This window comes from Vanessa tameamea, chromosome 8 (assembly GCF_037043105.1).
Source record: "Vanessa tameamea isolate UH-Manoa-2023 chromosome 8, ilVanTame1 primary haplotype, whole genome shotgun sequence".
Classification (NCBI taxonomy): Eukaryota; Metazoa; Arthropoda; class Insecta; order Lepidoptera; family Nymphalidae; genus Vanessa; species Vanessa tameamea.
Genome location: NC_087316.1, coordinates 6,851,036 through 6,871,837, shown reverse-complemented (window position 1 = coordinate 6,871,837; position 20,802 = coordinate 6,851,036). Strand labels below are relative to the sequence as shown.

The following is a 20,802-nucleotide window of genomic DNA, read 5'->3' as shown; positions in this document are numbered from 1 at the left end:
ATTGCCAAAACTTCAGTTTGTGCGATTAAAATATGAAAGTATTTCAAAGAACTATGCTCACCTTGATAGCATTCTAGGAATGGATTACCAGTAAAGCCTGCAAAACATTCGCATTGTATTCCATGATTTGCAGGGAAGCATTCAGCATTATCTCCACACTTATTTACGGCACACGGATTAATACAAACTCTGTTTAACCTATCACATAGCAATTCTGGTGGACAATCTTCGTTATATTGACATACTGCATGAGAGTCAACAACTAAAACAAAATATTTAATGAATAATGAAATTCCACAGTGCCATATAATTTAATGAAGATTTAATTTATACATTGACTTACCCGGTACGCATCCAATATATCCGTTTCCTTGATATCCTTCTGCACAACTACAATCTGAGCCATGGTTTGTATTTATACAGACTGCATTTTGTGCACATGGGTTGTGTATGGAACATGGATATTGACATGCACTATTTATACAAGCTTCAGTCAAGTGACAATCTTCATTTCGAGTGCAACCAGCTGAGTAAAAGTGAAAAGTATAATGTATAATACAAATTCGTGCAATATTTAATATTAATATATTTTACATATTATTATTTTGTTATATACAATAGGTAATTAATTTCATGTACCTTTGTTTTTGATAGGTTTAGTATATTACAAAAAAAAACAACGTTATATTAGCCCTAACACTTACATGTGGTGGGTGAGCATTTAACAGCTGGATCACCATCATATCCTGCCGGACAGGAGCACATTGGCCTTTGTTTAACCGGATGACATTTGGCTTCAATACCACAAACATTGTCAAATTCGCAAGGATTTTGACATAGTCCCATAAAGCAGGCTTCTGTTTCTATACAGTCTCGATCAGAATGACAAGGTTCTGGTGTTTTGAGTGTCCCGGGTGATTCTATTATATTATACGTTAAATATGAAATTAGTATGTTATATTCGATCGTTATAAATTAGTTTATGTACAAGGTATGTAAATTAAAATAGAACTTTACATTTGTCCGATAAAACAACCGTAATACTGTTGTCATATTAAAAAATATATTTCTTAAAATGACCCTTACAGATACCTAACAAAATTATAATGAAGATTATTGATGTCATTTCTACCATACCTTTCCCACAGTAGTGTTCGGCTGCATCATTGCAAGCACAAACAGCGTCATGGTTCACAACTTTACAGGAAGCACTCTTTGAACACGGGTTTCGCACTTCACATGGGTTCTGGCAAACTCCAACAAAGCAGAACTTGTCGGTGGGACAGTGAATGTTTGATTTACATTGATTGTTAATTTGAATGTCAGTTACAGTCTCAGTCACAGTCAAATCAAAGTAAGGAGTAGAATCAGTCCAAGCAGAAATATCTATATCTTTTCTTCGCGACGACAAATTGTCTAAGGACGTACTCGACATAGCGGACACTGTTGATGGATACTGTTTTCCATTTTGATCATTATTAGTAGATTCTGTTTGTGTCCTTAATACGTCCTCGGATGTATTTTCCGTACTAGTAGCGATGTAATCGTTGGTAGTCGATTGTAATGTTGACGTATCTGCAACTTCTTTGTCCTCGTTTGTTTTTATCGTACTCCAAAACCACTTATTCAAAGTAGGTTTTGCTGTTGATGTTAACAACATATTACTTTCACTTGACTCACCAACATTTTTCATTTCTACAGATTCTGTAATAAACAGTGTATTTGCCAACGTAGTGTCTATATCGTTCTTCATATTATTCGATGGCTCGTTTTCTAATATGGTCGAGGACGGCGAAGTCGAATCATATACTTTAGTTTGTGTTATAAATGTATTTTTATTTAATTTTTTTTTGTCTTTACTCGAGTTTATGACATTTTCTGTACTTGCTGCTATAGTCAAATCATTATAATTGGGGCTTTCAAAATCAGTAGTTAGTTTTATATCAGTATCAGCATTATATGCCACTGTAGTATATATTTTTTCATATGTACTAATAGAATCTATATTTAGATTAAGAGGTCTATTTTTTTCTGATAAAGATAATGTGGTTAAGGATTTTTCTGTTACAGTTTCTTTGAATTCATTTACTAAAGTATCATCAATTTCAATAGTTTTAGAGAGTGTCGTAAAAGTACCTTCGTTACTATTTGTTGTACTACCTGCTTCTAATGGTAAAATTGTTGACGACATATCTATACTTTCATATTGTTTGTTAATTATTTTAGTATCCTTGATTTCATTGGCTAACGTGGATTCGGTACTTTCATTTTCTACTAGTGTTGTTTTAGTTATTTCTTCTATATAATGTTCAGTCGTTGTGCCTGATATATCTACCACCGGTGTTTCTGTTATAACCGGCTTATCTTGAATTGAATCTTCGTTACTAAAAAAATCTTTAGTTTCTATTAATGTATCGATAGTTGATAAAGTAAACAAATCGTAATTTTTTTGCGTTGATGAATCTTTTATAAGACTTTTTTCTGTTGATACCATAGAGTTTTTATTCTGTTGAGTTGTTTGGAATTCATTTTCTTCGTAATATGTAGTGTCAAATGTGTTTGTTGTTGTTATAATTTCAGCAGGCTGAAATGCCGATGTCTCCGAATTATCTTTAAAAATATAATCATTATTTTGACTTTTTGTAGACTCAATGGGTATATTTGATGATTCTGTGTAAGGTGTTATATCTTGATAAGATAAAGTTTGACTTTCTGTAGTTTGAGCCATAGTATAATGGTTAAAATGTAAAATGTCAGAAATGGTCTCTGTTGTAGGATAAATTTTATCATTTTTTTCTAAATATTCTTTTTGGACAGGATTACTAGAATCGAAATAATTAAAAGATATATTTTCTGTTATTTTAATATCAGTATTTGTTGTTGTTTGAGTTTGGATATTATCTCGAGTTGAGACCTGAGTCATTTCTCGAGGGGTTGATATAGTTGTTATCAGAGGGTTTCTGTCCAGATCATTCAATGTTTGATACATGGAAGTATTTTCACTATATTCAGATTGTGAAGTTGTGGTCAATTCATCTTTTGGAGATATTGTACTAGTTTCAAAATTGTGTGAAGAATACTGCGTTGAAACGGTATTTTGATCAGTACCAAAATCATATGACAGCGAAGCTGTGGTATAGTTAAATATGTTAACATTTTCGGTAACGGAGTCTTTATCCTCTGTTGTAAATTCCTCTAAATGAGATTTATTAGTGTCTCTTACAGTACTTGCAGTTGTACTTAAATTATTATCCATAATAGGTTTGGTATACGATCGAGTAAGAGAATCCTCGTTGTTACTTTTATTTGTTGTACTAGAATAAAATTCAGTTGCCGTTTTATAATCTAAGTTATCATATTGCGTAACTGTTTCCTCGCTTTTATATTTTGTATGATCAAAATGTGGGATTTTTGTTGATTTACTTTTCTCTGTGTTTTCTTTTAGAAATATCGTAGAATATTCATAACTTTCAGTATTTGTGTGTATTTCAGAACTTGAAGAAGCTTTTGTTGCTGTTTCATTTTGTTCCAATATTTTTGTGTAATCATTATTTACATCTGTAGTTTCATTCTGTTCAATCGTAGATTCTGTCCGTGAATTTAATATATCTGTAGTTGTTATCCTTAAATCATTTAATTTTGAATGTTCCTCTGTAATTATTTCTTGGTTAGCGGTTATAGTTGAATCCAGATAACTCGGAGTTGATCCTCCTTTTGAATATTCTTCTGTCAAAAAAGTTTTACGATCTAACAAATCATTACTTGTTATAGATTCTTTTGCTCTATCAGTGGCTTGTGTTAAATCGTTTTCCATTTTTTGAGTAGTTGTTCTAGTAGAATCAATAATTGTATGGCCATAAAGATCATAGGTACTGGCAATACTAGTAATTTTGGTTACTGTAGTGACTCTATCAGACTTCGTTGTTTGAGAATCACCAATTACAGACATTTCAGTAGTCACTGTTGTTTCTTCGTCGTCCTTATTAAATGGTATGTTCTTTTCTAATGAAGTAACCGTTGATTTATTCATTTCAATCGTATCAGAAAATGTTGATGTTTCAAATTTTTGTGTTGATGTATCAAACTCAGTTCGGAACACTTGTACTATGTCAGGAGTAGATTCATTTTGAATTACATGTTTATTTGTATTTTGTGGTTCAGATGTTTTCGTCGTTGATTCAGCAAATTCAAAATCTGTACTATCTTTAAATAAATCTATCGAGATGGTTGATTTTGTCAAATTTAATTTATTTAACGCTGATTGAGTATTTTCTATAAAGTTGGCAACTGTTATGGATTCTGTCGTACCTTGAGTAGTTGTTATTTCATTCTGACTTGATACATCTTGGGAAAAAATTATAGTTTTTTCCGTGTTGTTATTATATATATTTATTGTTGTTTGTAATTTGGGGGTACTACTTTTAGCTACAGTTATTAAATTATCTGTGTAGTTTTTATGTAAATTTCTTTGATTTTCTGGTGTCTTAGTATTTTTATTTTCATGCACTTGTTTCTGTGAGCCACTTGTTTCTGTTCTTTTTAATTGAGGTTTAACAGTACTTTCTGTGTGTATTGTACTGCTGCTTTGTATGAGTTCCTCATAATCTAACGTTGTCTTAAATTCTTTATCTTGATTTGACATTAAATGTATAAAAGTGTTTTCATTTTTTACAGAATCAGTTGTATATGAATCATAAGAATCAGAACTAGATGTAGGTCCCAGAGTAGTGATGTCTTTGATTTGTTGATCTTCGAAACCAATATAATGTAAACCTTGATCGGTATTTTTGTTATAGCTATACGAATCAGTTATGGTTAATAGTGTTTTCTCTGTTTGATAATATGACGAAGTTTCAATAGTCGAATCAGGAGTTGAAATAAAGATCTCGGAATCAACATATTTAGACGTTGTACTTAAATTTTCTGTAGAATGGGTAGGGATCATAAAATCTTTTAAAGAGTTTTCAGTTGAAAAGTTGTCCCCTACAGTATTAGCACTGGAAGTGGTATCAATAAAGTTATCAATGTTCGTTACACTGTCATGGTCAGTATAGTCTTTAAATTTGATAGTAGTTGAAGTAATTATATTGGAGTTCGTTTCTGTTAGTGGGACATTTAGAGGTCGATCATCTGTTAATTGGAAAGGAATATCTTGTTAATTTTTTGTTTTTTATACACTAATACAATAAGCACTTCAAATTTTTTAATTTTAAAACAACATCAAATAACTAATATGTATATATACGTTATGATTATTTAAAGTAAATAAATATTTCATATCATTTCAATAATAGATATTTCAAGCACACAAAGTGAGACAAAGTAAAGGAAAGACTAATAAAGAAAGAAAAAATTAGGCTTAAGAGACGTTTTGATGTTGATGATGAAACTAAATAGATATATAAAAGATAAAGTATTTATAAAAAGGCTGCTTCTTAAGCCTAAAATAATATGAGTCTTATTGAACATCTGGCTCTACAACAGATCATGTCAAAGATTCCGTGATACTAATTCTACTCTGAAAATATAAAAGACAGAAAATATAATATTGTTTTTCGGGTCTGCCGAGAGAACATAACCAGTATTTTGTGGCGTTTTATCGGACAAATGGTACGCTGTTCATAGCAACAACCAGTTTATTTGGAGTTAGTTTTGCTATTCACAATGTATAAAGTATTTACAGACTTCCCAGCTTTATAGTAGTAGTCTGTGACACACATCACGTGGAAATATAATGTAAGTAAAAGGTTTATATAAGATCCTGTACGTGGACTTTATTAAATTAAAAATAAAGGTTAGCTATGTCATATCAGGCATACATTAGCATATTAAATAAATATTAGCATTATATATTTTTTAAATTATTACTCACTCTCCATGCACGCTCCGGAAAAAGGGTCACAAGGAACTCCCGGTCGACAATGTGCGCAATTTGTGATTGGTTTTTGATCTGTTAAAATAAATATGATTTTATATTCAGTATTAATTTTAAACTCAATTTTAATTGGAATTTGAGGAAGAAAATAGTAAAATATTATCTAAACTTCGTCTAAATACTTAGTCATAATACATTATTAATCGCTTTAATATTATTGCAATTAAAATAACTATAAACGCTAATTTTACCTCGTACACAAACGCATCCATCACACTTTGTATTTGGATACCTGGCGCAGTCCGAAGTGGTTTGACATTGACAGACTGTAATACAAAATTGTAAATCTCAATGACGTTAAATTTTGTTAAAATAAATTAAATTTTCTCATGAATTAATTACAAAGTCAACCATTTGACTTATACTACAAATTAAGATAAGAGAATACATTAGCACTCTTTTTTCACAATAAGTCTAATTTTAATACTTGTCATTGCTATCCGAAAAAAAAAATACCCTTTGAGCAAACAGGTTGATGGTCAACGACAGCGCAGTGTTGTCCGCGCGTGCACGGACCGCCACTCGCGCAAGGGTCTGCGCACCGCCCGCCTATGCACGCCAGACCCGCCGCACACTGCTCGTGCGCACCGCACTCTAACGCTGCGAAATCCAACTGAGTGTCACTAAGAGAAATCACATATACCTCAACTCCTAAAATCTAGATCATACGTGTAATACACGTGCTTAGGTTCACATTTTATTATATCCAGTGGCGGTATGTTTTGAAATACGATAACAAATTTATATTACACAAAATATGAACGTTTTGTGCATAGTAGGCAAAAGAGGTAAAGCAACAAAGTTTCTACCGATAGTTTATTGTGTTGCTTATATGTATATAAATAAATTTCATTCTTTTAATATAATATATCATATACATAATAAAAAATATGATCTAATTATAAAAGTATAAAATAAAGGCATTTTGAACTTTGCAAACTCTGTCTCGTGGCAGTTTTTTGCATTTTTAGTTTATACCAAAGCACTGAAAGCGTTATAGTTACCCAAGCGCAACCATCACCGATATGTTCAAGAGAGACTTACACTCTCATGAATATGTAGTATGTACACAGATAAGAAATAACATGCTTTAATCTACCTGATCTAGAAGAATTCAACTGTTGAAAAAGAAAAATGGTCATGCTAGAAAAAAGAAATAAAGAAAATAGAGAGAGCCGGATGAAGTCATAAAGTATACTATTTCGTTTTTCCTGGAATGTGAAGAACAAAATTAATAAGATTCTTTGAGAAGATAATATACTAATAATACTGTAATACTTTAACTTTCTGTTAACGCAGAATTACCTTTAATGCAGCCATGCTTTTCATCGTGTATGAATCCACTAGGACAAAACTTGCATACGGGGTGATGATCTTCAACTGAACAAGGGGCGTCACCACAAGCATCTTTACATGGATCTTTACATTGGAAGTTCATGCACGCTAAATTTTGAGGGCATCCATTATCTCTAAGGCATATGGACACTGTAGGGTGACAATCTTCAACACATATACATACTGCCCGATGCTCTACCACATCACACTGTTTTCCTCTCGGACAAATAGACTCTTTAGATGCTAAGCAAGGATTCACACATTTAGAATCTCGGCATGCAGCATTAGACGGACATTGTTCATCTCTTGTACATTCAGCGTGTTCCGGTGCGCAAGTTAGTTCTCCCCTTTCATTAAGAGCGAATCCATTTCGACAAACACAAACAGGTTTGTGATTCCTGACTTCACATTTTTGATTTCTCCGACAATTTTGGTAGTCTATGCACGGGTTTCGACATTCATTAGTCGCCATATCACATGCCAACTTTGACGGACATGGTTTTGTATCGGAACAAGTGAAAGTAATGTTTGTGTCGGCTGTAGGTTTGCAACTAGGATCTAGCCGACAGGATAGACGTGGCTGGCCCACGTAACACTGTGGGCACGAACACTGGGCACGATGCATCACGGACACGCAGAGGGCATCCTCTCCACAAACACCGCGTATCGTGCAAGGGTCGACGCAACGTAAGCTCAAACACGCTTTGTCTACTGGACAATCTTTATCACTCGTGCATTCGATACCTAGGAAGATGTGAAAGAAGAAAGCAGAGTCGAAAGAGCTGTACCTTCAGCCACGAAGAGGAAACTTTCTCACGAGACAGTGCATGCTTTTTATAATTGAGGGTTTATGATCAGAAGTATATAACGTTATATTATAATACAAGCCATATGTACATGAAGCCGAACAAAATGTTACTGACTGTAATAAAGCACGAACGGTGAGAATGCTTCCACTAATGTAAAAATAAAATATGACCTATTTTTATTTGTACACATATGTAGTTACAATTATAAATATAAAATACATATCTGTACAATTTAATTAAAAAACTTGTGCTTTTGAAAATTAACTTTTACAACAATGGACTATTATCACAAAGAAAACTTATTTGAATTGTTTAAAAAACATTATATTTAAAGAAGTTTTGAAATCTTGGTAACAATTTCAAATATGTCACAAAAAGCCTAAGTCATCTTATTAAAATCTATTTCATATTTACAAAAAATTGAATCATTATTATTTTTCAGATACATATAAAGATATCTTGTATCAAAAATTCCTATTTGTTATGAAGAAATACCCTTATCGTGCATTTATACAAGTGTCGAGATTTATGAAGTACGAACTGTGTGGTTTACTTACTGGTGTGACATTCGACATCTGCCTGTCCTTCTGTGCCGGGAATGCAACGACATACAAATTCAGCGCCTTCTCTTAAGCATTCCCCGTTAATTCCACAAAACGTCGTTCGACAATCGACAACGCTAGGTTCTTTAGCACCTATAAATGAATACAAAATATTAACGGGTTTCATTGAATATTCTTTAGTCAATGTTGAGAAAAGTAGCTTACTTAATTTCGATGGTAAATTTATTCGTGACATTAATTGACCAATGTATGCAACTATACCTGGCATTTATATGTTTTAATGAGAAGTAATTATATGATATTTATGATTGATAGCACAAAACCTTGTCCTCAAAAGGGAGATGAGGCCTTTGTCCAGCTGTGGGACACCTACTGGCGGTTATTTTACTTTACTTGTATAATACTTTTAATTGTAATATAACAAGTTTTTTGTAATTAAAAATTAATACGATATTTAAAATTGTTTATAAAAAACTTACACTCAATATTTGGGTCTCCATTAGGGTAAATACGAGGACAGAAGCATACTGGTTCCCCTTGTTCTCCTATACGACATTGAGCATTTGTACCACATGATTTACGCGCGCAAGGCGTCATAGCACCACAGAAACATTGTTTTTGTGGGCTACCGGCGCATCCTGGAGGACACGTGCACTCATAATCTCCATCGTCCAGATCACGGCAACGGGCATTTATACCACAAGGGTTACGTAGACAACTTCCAGCTGCAGGTTTAGAACATTCTATTCTCGGATTGCCTACATAATTTGGTGGACAAGAACATTTAGGTACTCTATGCACTGAACGACATATCGCATTTGATCCACAAGCACTTAAACAAACGTTCTTACATTTCCCTTCATCAGTACATTCCTCATCCGATCCACACTCTTCATTCTTCATACATTCGTAAGCTTTACATGCTTGTTCTGGGTCGCCGGAGAAGCCACTAGGGCAACTACAAACAGCTCGGTGTCTATTAGCCAAGCAAATAGCATTTTTGCCACATGAACTGTCTTGACAAACTGCAACACATTGTTTTGAAGAACAGACCATGTCGTCACCACAATCTCGATTATTATTACAACCAGGTACACAAAGTCCTTGCATGCATATTTGTCTTTCAGGACATTTATTTCTGCTTGAGCATAGAGACCTGCAACCGCCGTTGTAACATTTTTCCCCGCAGCTACAATCTGAGTTATCTTCGCACAGTGATATACAATAACCGCTCTCATCACATGGGCAAAAGCCATCACATTGCACTGGTTTTCTCTTACACTCCACGAGTGGGTTACCTGTATAGTTATTTGAACAACTGCATATTGTTCGATGATTTACTACTTTACACTCTGAACAAATACCACAAGCTGCGTTGTTAACGCAAGGATCTACAAAAATACACAATTTTTTATCAGTAACAACACAAATAAGACTATAAACAATAAAATCATTCCAAAATAATATATTTTTTCTACCTTTACATTGTCCTTTTAGACATGCTTCGTTATTATCGCATGCATTATCATCGCGGCAGCCTTGCTTACAAATTCTGTTTTCACAAATGTGTCCTGCGCTGCACCCATCATCACTGTTGCAAATTAGTCGACATATTCCTCGAATACATTTTTCATTCGACAAGCAGATATTGTCTCTGTAAAAATTTGTAATTGATAAAAAATATCGTTTTGGTGTCTGGTGAGAATGAACAGAGTTGTAGTTAAAATAACGTACTTCATGGCTTAAATAATTGTAATTTTTACATAAGTTATATAAGTTTTGAGACACTTATTTTATTTTAAAAATCACAGATAGTTTTAAAGAAATAATAATATTCTTATTTTTAACTCCAAATAAGAGTGAATCTTTAGAATGGGACCAACATTAGTCCAAGGGTTATGGTCCAAGGGGTATATTGAAATATATAATAGTACAAAAATAACACTGATATTTTTATAATGGAAAGATAAACATAGTAAAGTTTATTCGTACCTTCTACACGATGGATAACATGCATCGCCATAACAATTAAATCCATCGGGGCAGTTTTTATTAATATCACAAGCAGTTGTTACTCGTTTACAAACCATTTTCGGATCACCGTCTAAGTATTGCGGACAAGTGCATATGGGGAGATGATCTTTAGTTGTGCAAAGAGCATTGGCTCCACAAGTGCCTGGCTCTGTGCATGGATCTAAGCACTGTCCTGATATGCAAGCAAGATTACTGGGACAGTGTAAGTTAGATCTACAACCAGTTACGCAAACTCGTCCATCACAAACCTCATCATCAGAACAGTGTGCATCTGAAGTGCAAGCGTATCGACACACGCCTGAGTTGCACCTTTCTCCTTCTAAGCATTCTGATCCATCTAATGTACAGGCTGGTCGACATCTATGATCTTCACACCTCCAACCTTCTTCACAGTCAGTATGTATTTCACATAAAAGAGATGGAGTACGAACACAGCCAATATTGGGCGTTGGATTTGGTATTAGGCCTTCTGAGCATGAGCATATAGCTTTTCGATCAATGACTGAACAATATGCATTCGGGCCACAAGGATCAATATCATTAGCGCAAGGGTTTTTACAATAATTATTTTTGCACACTTCATCTTGCCTACAGTCATCATCCTGTCTACATCCATATCGACAGCTGTTCGATAAACATATATGGCCGAGAAAGCAATCGTTATCGACACGACATGTTACTAAAACAATATATATATTTTAATTTTAGTTTATGTGTTAAATGCAAGTACAACATACAAAAATATTACTAGTATATACTTACACAAACAATTTTCTTGAGAGCATCTTTCGTTAAGTGCACATTCTTCGTTTTGATTACACCGAGGAACGCAAGCGGAATCTTTGCAAACGTAGCCATCTTCACATTCTCCTGCCAGACCACATAGCCTTGGAACTAAAAAAATTAAGCTTGATAATAATTTCAATCATCTGGCTAAGTCTTATCGTAGTAACATTGTTCAAGACCAACGATGCCAGATCAGTCGATAGACCCATTTCGTAAGGATTTTGGCATATATCCGTTAAAACCGGTAACAACATTTAATAGTATCAGAGGATAAGATTATGTGGCTGAAGTGATAATACTATATTAAAATTAGAAAAAAAATACAGCGCCATACTGCGTTGATTTAACTAATAATTCGTTTTAAATGAATTCTAAGTACAATTCGTTTGGAAGTTATAGCCTGATAATTAATAAAGCTTAGGCAGTTATAATGTTTACATAACCAAAATGTGAAACACCACAAAATTATAAAGATAAAAAATAAAATACTTACTCCTCACACATTCGACGTCTTGGTTCCCAGTAAAACTGTTAGGGCAATTGCACTGTACGACATGATTTTCGGTACGACAAATAGCATTCATACCGCAAGTCTTTTCCATTTGACAAGGATTTAAACATTGGCCGTTATAACATTTTTCACTTGAATCACATTCTTCATCAATTATACATAGACCTGAAACAAAAGCATTAAAATAAATTACTTTTCCCTGCAAACCGATAATTTTTTTTTTTAATATTTTATAATTTACCTTGGCATATTCCTTTGTGACAATATTGTTCATCAGAGCAATCAGTTTTATTTTTACACGTTATTTCACGAAGATGACAGCCTTTTCCAATGGCGCTATTTCCTACGTATCCCTCTTTGCATTTGCATTGACCTGAATGTCTAGCGGCAATACATTCAGCATTGTTTCCACATTTAATATTATCGCAAGCATCTAAAAATATATATTAATTAAATAAAAGCACGATGTGTGTTTTTACTTTTGTAAAACTGTTAAACCAATTACAAATCTAATGTGCATATGCTTTTATATGGTTATATCTAAATATTAATAAAACCAATAATAAACATATTAGACAAATCGGCCATCATTGCGTTTTGTTTTTATTTAAATAGAACATTACTTACTAAAAGATGATAAAAAAACGATATTTGTCTTAATATTTACAAGGATCGTCATAGTTTTACTAATAATATCAGAACGATTCGGCGTTTTAAATATTTTGCAATTATATACTATTCATTCTGTAGTTGCAAAGCGACTAAATAAAGAGTGGTGCCGTTTGAACATAAGATCAATTTTATTGCAGCACTGAAGGCATATTCCCCGAAATACATGAATAAACACTATTCGGAAATATTATGGAAATTAAAGTATTTTTTAAATATCTTATAATTACTAACCGGTGCATTTTCTAACACCATCGATAACGGTACAACGTGCAGCCGCTGGACAATCTCTATTGAATCGGCATTCTGAAGCTTTACGGCAGCCTTCTTCGTGTGGATTTCCAACAGTTCCTTCTGGACAGACACATTTTGCACTATTTCGTGTACTAATACATTCAGCTCCATTACCACACGGTTTTGTTTCGCACCAATTGATTTCAGTACATCCCTTAACCGGATCACCAGTAAATCCAGGTTGACAATAGCATATACGTTTATGATTTTCGGAAGCACAAATTGAATTTTCACCGCAATCGTTATAAGCTAAACATGCTACTTTACACATATTATTTTCACAATATTTATCTTCACTGCAGTCTTTATCACTATCACATTCTTTTTTATCACATCCTTTTACTGGATCTCCCAAAAAGCCCTCTTGACATGTACATACAGGTCTATGAGTTATACCTGTACATAAAGCATTTCTACCACAAGGCTGGCTTTCACATAATTTGACGCATTTTGGAATGCCATTATTAGACTGTTCGCATTGTTCGTCATCAGAGCAATCACTGTCAGAATTACATTTAATATCTTTAGTGCAGATTCGATTAACACAAAAATAAGAATCAGGACATGAATTATTTGAAATACACGTCAGTCTACATGCTCCATGAATACAAGTATGATCATCGAAACAATCCCTTGAGTTTTGACATACACCTGCAAATTCAAATTTTATTTTTTAATTGTAGTACTTTTACTTTATAAAATTCAATCTCACCAAAAAACTTACCAACACATAAATTGTCAAGGCATTTAGTGCCCGAAGAGCATCGACTATCGTCCGAACAATATTGAATAGGTACGCAACCAAGAACAGGATCACCAGTATAACCTGACATACAAGAACAGTGACCTATGTGGTTTCTTGACAAGCAATTGGTGTTTTTACCGCAAGCACGTGGTATGCTACATGAGTTTTGACAAATATTATTAGTACATGCTTCTTCGTATGAACAATCGGAATCTTTGAGACACTCGGGCTTAAAACATTCTTTATAGGGGTCGCCTTGACTATCTGGTTTACATTCACATACTGGATCATGTTTCAATACATTGCACACAGCATTTACACCGCAGGTTAACTTATCACATGGATTGATGCAATTATTATCATAACATTTTGTTTCATAAGAGCAATCGTTATCATTAGAACATTCGCCTGGGATTCTACAATTACCACTTTCTATCTCCAGTATAGTACCGTTAACACAACTACAGATAAACGTTCCCTTCGTGTTTTCACAAACTGCATTCAGAGGACATGGATTTTTAAGGCACTCATTTATGTCTTCACAAGTATTACCTACTAATACAAATCCTGTCCCACAAACACAGTTAACTTTATGGTTTTCAATTTTACAATTCCCACCCTGGCACATAGCATCCTCGCATTTATCTGAAAATAATATATTTTTAATAATATTTTACACTACGTACATATAACAACATAATAAAATTTTTACTTACCAGAACACTTATTGCTCTTTAAATTGCAGTATTTTTCTTGAGAACAGTCTGAATCTTCCAAGCATTCAACTTTAAAACATCCAATATTTTTATCGAATGGATTTCCGAGGTGTCCCTTTTCACAAGCACAAGTTGTTCTATGTTTATTGACTTTACAAATAGCATTATAACCACATACGTTATTTTGACAAGGATTTGAACATTTTCCTTTAATGCAAGCAAGAGAATCCTCACATTGATTGTCTTGTCTACATTGATTAGGTAACAAGCATCCTGTTTTATAAGGATCACCAATTGCTCCGGTAGGACAAATACATTTATAGGAGCCTGCAGAATCTATACACTGAGCTGATGGATGACATGGATTGTTAACACATTCATCCACGTTTATGCATTCACCATTAACAAGTTCAAATCCTTTGTCACATTTACACTCCTCAGATATACAAACTTGTTTATCCAGACAGTCCGAATTACTTTTGCATCCAGGAATGCATATTCCAGCACTACAATGTTCTCCGTGTAAACAGTTGCTGCTACTATGGCATACTTTATGACATTTGTTATCGTGACATTTTTCTCCAATGGCACAGTTTGAATTACTCTGACAGGGAACCTGACAAAGGAAACCTATACACATATGATCAGGAGGACATTGTGACGTTCGTACACATGCTGATGGTTTACGTACGCAACCTTGTTGAGGCGTTGGTGATCCTTCAAATCCTACAGGACATTCACATCTTGTACTATGATTTATTCTCGTACAAATAGCATTCGGTCCACAGGCTCGTGCAGCTTGACATGGATTTACACACTTATTATTTATACACGACTCTTCATTAGAACAATCTTTGTTATTTCTACAACCAATTAAACATTTACCATCAGCGCATACCTGCCCTATTCCACATTGCGAATGCGCACTGCATTTGGTTATACAATAATTTTTATCACATATGTCTCCTGGATCACAATGACTAGAATTTTTACAAGCTGAAAAGCATTGACCATTATGGCAAACATCACCGTCACAATCCAATTCATTAATACATGCCACTACTTTTTTTTTGCACGATTTTCCGTCTTGTGAATTTTCATAACCATCTGGACACAAGCAAATGGCTTTTCTTTCAACAATTTTACAAAGAGAATTGATACCACAAGCTCCTTCACATGGATTGATGCATCGCCCTTCAACGCAAGTAGATTCTCTTGAGCAATCATCATCACCTCTTGGACAATCACCCTGTTTTCTACATCCTTCTTTTATTGGATCACCTTCATAACCGACAGGACATTTGCAAACATACGTTGAAAACAGTGGTTCACAAAGAGCAGAGGGATGACAAGGATTTGGGTTACACAATTCCAGTTTTCTGCAACTAATTTCTGGTAGGGGATCTGGTAGATATCCAGCTAAACATTGACATTTTAATTTATGGCCACTTGCTATACATACTGCATTTTCTCCACAACTATCTTCGTTACATACATTTATGCATTGGTGCGTCATACGGTTACATAGCTCATGATCTAAACAATCAATATTGTACACACAAGGGACTGATTGACATCCCACGTCTAAATTATCAGGATCACCTGTAAATGGTCCTAAAGGACATTGACATTTTGCAACATGATTATTGGTAATGCATACAGCATTTGGTCCACACAACTTTTGTTGGCAAGCAGGTATACATTTCTTTAGATTTCCTACACTCTTACATATTTCGTTTTCTTTGCACTGAGCATCATTTAAGCATTCATTTTTATCAAATGGTAAACAACCGTCACGATCATTGGGATTGCCTACAAAACCTGTTAAACATTGGCATTGACTTTTATGTTTTATTGTTACACACTTAGAATTTTGTGGGCAAGTAAATACTAAGCAGTTATCTATGCATTTATTGACTCCCAGTACGTCTTTTTGGCATGACTTACTGTCATCACAATCAAAGTCTGATTTACAATTAGGTGTTGTTGGTTGTTCACACATAGAATTAACAGGATCCCAAAGAAATCCTTCCTTACATTCACACCGTGCTGTAAAATTGATTATTTTACAAATTTCATTTGCACTGCAAGCTATTGTAGAACATAAGTCGACGCATTTGTTAGTAGTTCCATCTACAGAAACACAAATTAGCGGACTTGTACAATCACTATTAGTATTACATTCTCCTTCATCAGGTTCTCTCTGTTCTAAATGACAACCAGATTTTATGTCACTCGGTTTTCCAATATAGCCTTCTGCACAAATACAATGAGCTTGATGGTTAGCACTGACGCATAAAGAATTTGGTCCACATTGAATTTTACTACATGAATCTACGCATTTACGAATGTTCTTTCCCATTTGAAAACAAATTTCAGAATCTTTACAGTCATTATCAATTATACATTTGTTATCAGGCCTACATCCTTCCATGAGATCATTTGGATTACCAATGTAACCTGTTACACAAACGCATCTTCCTTCTTCACAAATTGACTTAGGTCCACATATTATGGAATGACATGCATCAATGCACTTAGAATTTTCGCAAATATAACCTTCGGGGCATGTTGTATTTTTAGAACACAAACAAGCAGACCCATCTACACATTTAGAAATTGAAAGCAGCGTGCATAATTCATATGGATTACCAACATATTTACTTTTGCAAATACAGCTATAGCTTCCTGGAGTATTAATGCAAATAGCATTTTCAGCGCAAGGTCTTGACCTGCACTCGTCAATATCAATACACTGTAAATTTGGATTACCGACATAACCAGGAGGACATAAGCATTCGACGTGCGATTTAGTTTGCTGACAAACTGCATTTGTTCCACAAGAGGTAGTAGCACAAGTTATATGTTTACGTGAAATGCATTTATGATAAGGATTTCCTGTGTAACCTTTGTCACATTTACATATATTTGTTTGACCATAAACACAATGTGCATTTTCCCCGCAACGTTGTTCACAATTAGGTGGAGCGACAGCTAAAATACAAAATTGTTTATAATAAAATATGTATCATAAATTAGACATAACCTATAATTATTTAAGATTCAATTTTACTCACGTGGCATACATAATAATTCTGGATTTCCTACAAAAAATGTGTTACAAACACATCGACCACTATTATCGTCACACGATGCACCTATTCCACATACAATGGTTTCGCAACGCTGTCTACATCGTCCGGCTACACACGTCAACGGTTCTTCACAAGGAACTCCTGGTCCGCAAATGTCTCTTCTACAAGTTCCACCAGGAAAGGGGTTTCCCACTATGCCTTCAGGACAAACGCAAGTCGGTCCTGACTTCGATATAATACATTGTGCAGCAGGAGCGCAGGAATAGTGATCACAACCTTTAAAAACACATGAATTACAAATATCTGAAATAGCAACAATTGATCCAATGATTAGACTATTTATTACTCACCTGATATACATTTACCACCTTCAGGCTTTGTGTATCCAGGATTGCAACGACACCAAGCTGCATGATTTTCAACTTCGCAAAAAGCATTAGGACCACAAGACACAGTTTTGCAAGGAGATACACAAGTGCGATTCAAACACGCCAAATTGTTAGCACACTGACTATTTTTACTGCACAATTGTCTCGGTAAACTACCTTGTTCTTCATTACCTAAAGTATTTGACAATAATTACTATCACAAAAAAATATTAACATAACTTCAGATCATTAGAAATACATACATTCATTTACATTTAACCTAGAGCACACATATACCCAACAAAAAAATGACATAAGTAAAAATCAAAAATGTCCTTTGTAATTTTATGTATATGTAGATATTAAAAATTTTATTTACTTACATCCCAATTTATACGGATCTCCTGCCATATTTTGTGGACAACTACATTTGTATCCACCTTTTTCATCGTGACAAATAGCACCGTATGCACAAGGAGCACTGTCACACTCATTTCTATTCGTGCAACCAGTATAGGGATCACCTTCGAACCCAGACATACACATACATTTTGGGGGATCGCTAGGAGTACATTTGGCATTAATCCCACAAACGAATCTTTCACACGGGCTTTTACATTTTTGCCCATCTGTTACATCCAAATAAAATGGAGGTGGACAAATACAGTTTCCTGGTTGAATACATTTTTCATTAGCAAAACAATCTGTGTCGCTAATACATCGTTTCTGGTTTAGACTGCAGTGGCCTGATATTGAATCTTTACCATAACCTGGTGGGCATTTACATAAATAAGATCCAACTGTGTTAATACATTCTGCCCCAAACCCACACATCGGTTGGCCAAAAGTGCATTCATTAATATCTTCGCATGTACCATCAACACTTTGAGAATATCCAGCGGGACAAGCACAATAACTAACTCCGTCAGCAATGATGATACATTCAGCTCCCTTGCCACATTTTTTCTCACTTGAACAACCAGATAATACACATTTTCCATCCACAATTTGGTAAGGGGGTTGACATTGACAACTGATGTCATCACAAATTTCACAAAGTTTGTATGGATTTCCACTATATTCAGAAGGACATTTACATTCGTAGCTACCTGGCAAATTTTTACACATAGCATTTAAGCCACATGGCGTTCTTCCAAGTTGCGTGCACTCGTTAATATCTTCACATTCTCCTGTTTCTGTATTACGAGAAAAGCCTTGAGTACATATGCAAACGTTTTCTCCCTCATGCATAATGCATTGTTCGCCGGGTGGACATGGATTTACATGACTACATTTGCTAGGTATCTTGTTAACAATACATCCGTTCAAATAAGGGTCTCCACTAAAATTACCTGGACACTCGCATTGAAAATGACCCGGAAAATTTATGCACACTGCTCCTATTGCACAGGGACTAACTTCACATTCATTAATATCTTGACAACCAATAGGTGATAAAGGATTTCCTGTAAATCCAGTCTGACATGAACATTGAGCTTCATAATTGCTCAGGAGACATTCTGAATTACTTCCGCATTGGACAGTTTCACATGGATCTACGAAAAATAGTTAACATTAGTGAAAATAAGTAACAAATATAACGCATAAAAGAAAACATTATTGATCACTTACGTCTACATTCATTTCCGATATTTGGTTCTGGACATAAGCATTTCTTTTTTGAGTCACAAATAGCATTCCCAGGACAATCTTTATCTGACATACATCTGAGAATTTCCGAACATCTTACAGTGGGCTCGGGATCTGCTATGGTGCCTTCAGGGCAGTCACACGAGAAAGAGCCTTCATGATTAATACAATTTGCTCCTACACCACATATATTTTCTGATAAACACTCGTTTACATCTGAACATTCCTTATATGCATCACCAGTATAACCTTCTGGGCAGGTGCAAATGAAATTTCCTAATGTATTGGAACATTGGGCATTAACTCCACATCGTCCTGCCAATCCAAGAGAAGTATCGCATTCATTAATATCTATACAACCAGCAGCTATATCATTAGGGTCAAATGTCCAGCCTTCTTCACACACACAAAAGGCTTCAGAACCATCTGGCTTGCAATAAGAATGTTCTCCACATTGGACATCATCGCAGGGTGCCCGACAAGTGACTGTAGGTGGAGAACCGATGAAACCAACATTACATTCACATTTATAACTTCCCAATGTATTAATGCATATTGCATTTCCTCCACATTTAGTATTATTATTGCATTCGTTGATGTCGACACAAACTGATCCTTTGGCATCAAAACCATCTTTACAAAAACATTGATTTTCTATACATTCTGCATTATTGGTGCAGTCAAAATTTGATTTACACAAGGTATTCACGTCCACCTGTAAATGATATAGCAATTAAATGGTTTTAGTTATAAATAAAAACACACAATAACATTTTTTTCTTTATACCTGTTCGCATGCAATTTGAGGATCCGGTTTTGCTCTAAATCCTTGGGGACAGAGACAATTATATCCTGGATTGGTGTTCTCACATATCGCGTGCAAGCCACAAGGATGTTCCAAAGTTTCACACTCATTAACGTCATGGCAACCACCGGCTACTCGGGCATCTCCTGTGTACTCGGGTTTGCATGTGCACACGAAGCTGCCGACAGTATTGGTGCACACGGCGTGTTCGCCGCATACGGGCTTGCTACTCTTACATTCGTCTACGTCTGGTATAACAAATAACTCATTTCTTATTATATAGCCCATCTAACAATTATTGTAGATTTTATACGCACGCAGTAGGTACACCAGCTACTTCGAAGGAGAAAATACAAGCACACAGGAAGTATGTAACGATAGAAAAGAAGAAAGTTCTCAAAAGAATCAAAGATCCAGATCCGTATGTAAAATTTTCGATACTATGAAATCCTAAAACGAGTAACACATTTCCTCTGTCGTACGTCGG

General features: G+C 34.7%; 1 protein-coding gene across 1 annotated transcript in view; it reads right to left on the bottom strand.

Moving 5' to 3' along the window:
- The window catches only part of LOC113399940 (uncharacterized), a 97,000-nt gene that overhangs the window by 59,382 nt on the left and 16,816 nt on the right, over positions 1 to 20,802 (bottom strand). Inside the window, exons 9-31 of the mRNA XM_064215681.1 lie at positions 20,298 to 20,563; positions 19,493 to 20,225; positions 18,244 to 19,416; positions 17,843 to 18,052; positions 17,475 to 17,768; positions 14,398 to 17,391; positions 13,661 to 14,326; positions 12,877 to 13,587; positions 12,215 to 12,406; positions 11,956 to 12,138; positions 11,439 to 11,570; positions 10,635 to 11,355; positions 10,121 to 10,296; positions 9,122 to 10,033; positions 8,637 to 8,774; positions 7,241 to 8,014; positions 6,392 to 6,535; positions 6,127 to 6,201; positions 5,873 to 5,950; positions 1,138 to 5,130; positions 705 to 920; positions 344 to 526; positions 62 to 262 (exon numbers count right to left, since the gene is read on the bottom strand). Of these exons, the coding sequence (XP_064071751.1) occupies positions 62 to 262; positions 344 to 526; positions 705 to 920; positions 1,138 to 5,130; positions 5,873 to 5,950; positions 6,127 to 6,201; positions 6,392 to 6,535; positions 7,241 to 8,014; positions 8,637 to 8,774; positions 9,122 to 10,033; positions 10,121 to 10,296; positions 10,635 to 11,355; positions 11,439 to 11,570; positions 11,956 to 12,138; positions 12,215 to 12,406; positions 12,877 to 13,587; positions 13,661 to 14,326; positions 14,398 to 17,391; positions 17,475 to 17,768; positions 17,843 to 18,052; positions 18,244 to 19,416; positions 19,493 to 20,225; positions 20,298 to 20,563 (15,165 nt within the window). The remainder of the gene's footprint in view (positions 1 to 61; positions 263 to 343; positions 527 to 704; positions 921 to 1,137; positions 5,131 to 5,872; positions 5,951 to 6,126; positions 6,202 to 6,391; positions 6,536 to 7,240; positions 8,015 to 8,636; positions 8,775 to 9,121; positions 10,034 to 10,120; positions 10,297 to 10,634; positions 11,356 to 11,438; positions 11,571 to 11,955; positions 12,139 to 12,214; positions 12,407 to 12,876; positions 13,588 to 13,660; positions 14,327 to 14,397; positions 17,392 to 17,474; positions 17,769 to 17,842; positions 18,053 to 18,243; positions 19,417 to 19,492; positions 20,226 to 20,297; positions 20,564 to 20,802) is intronic.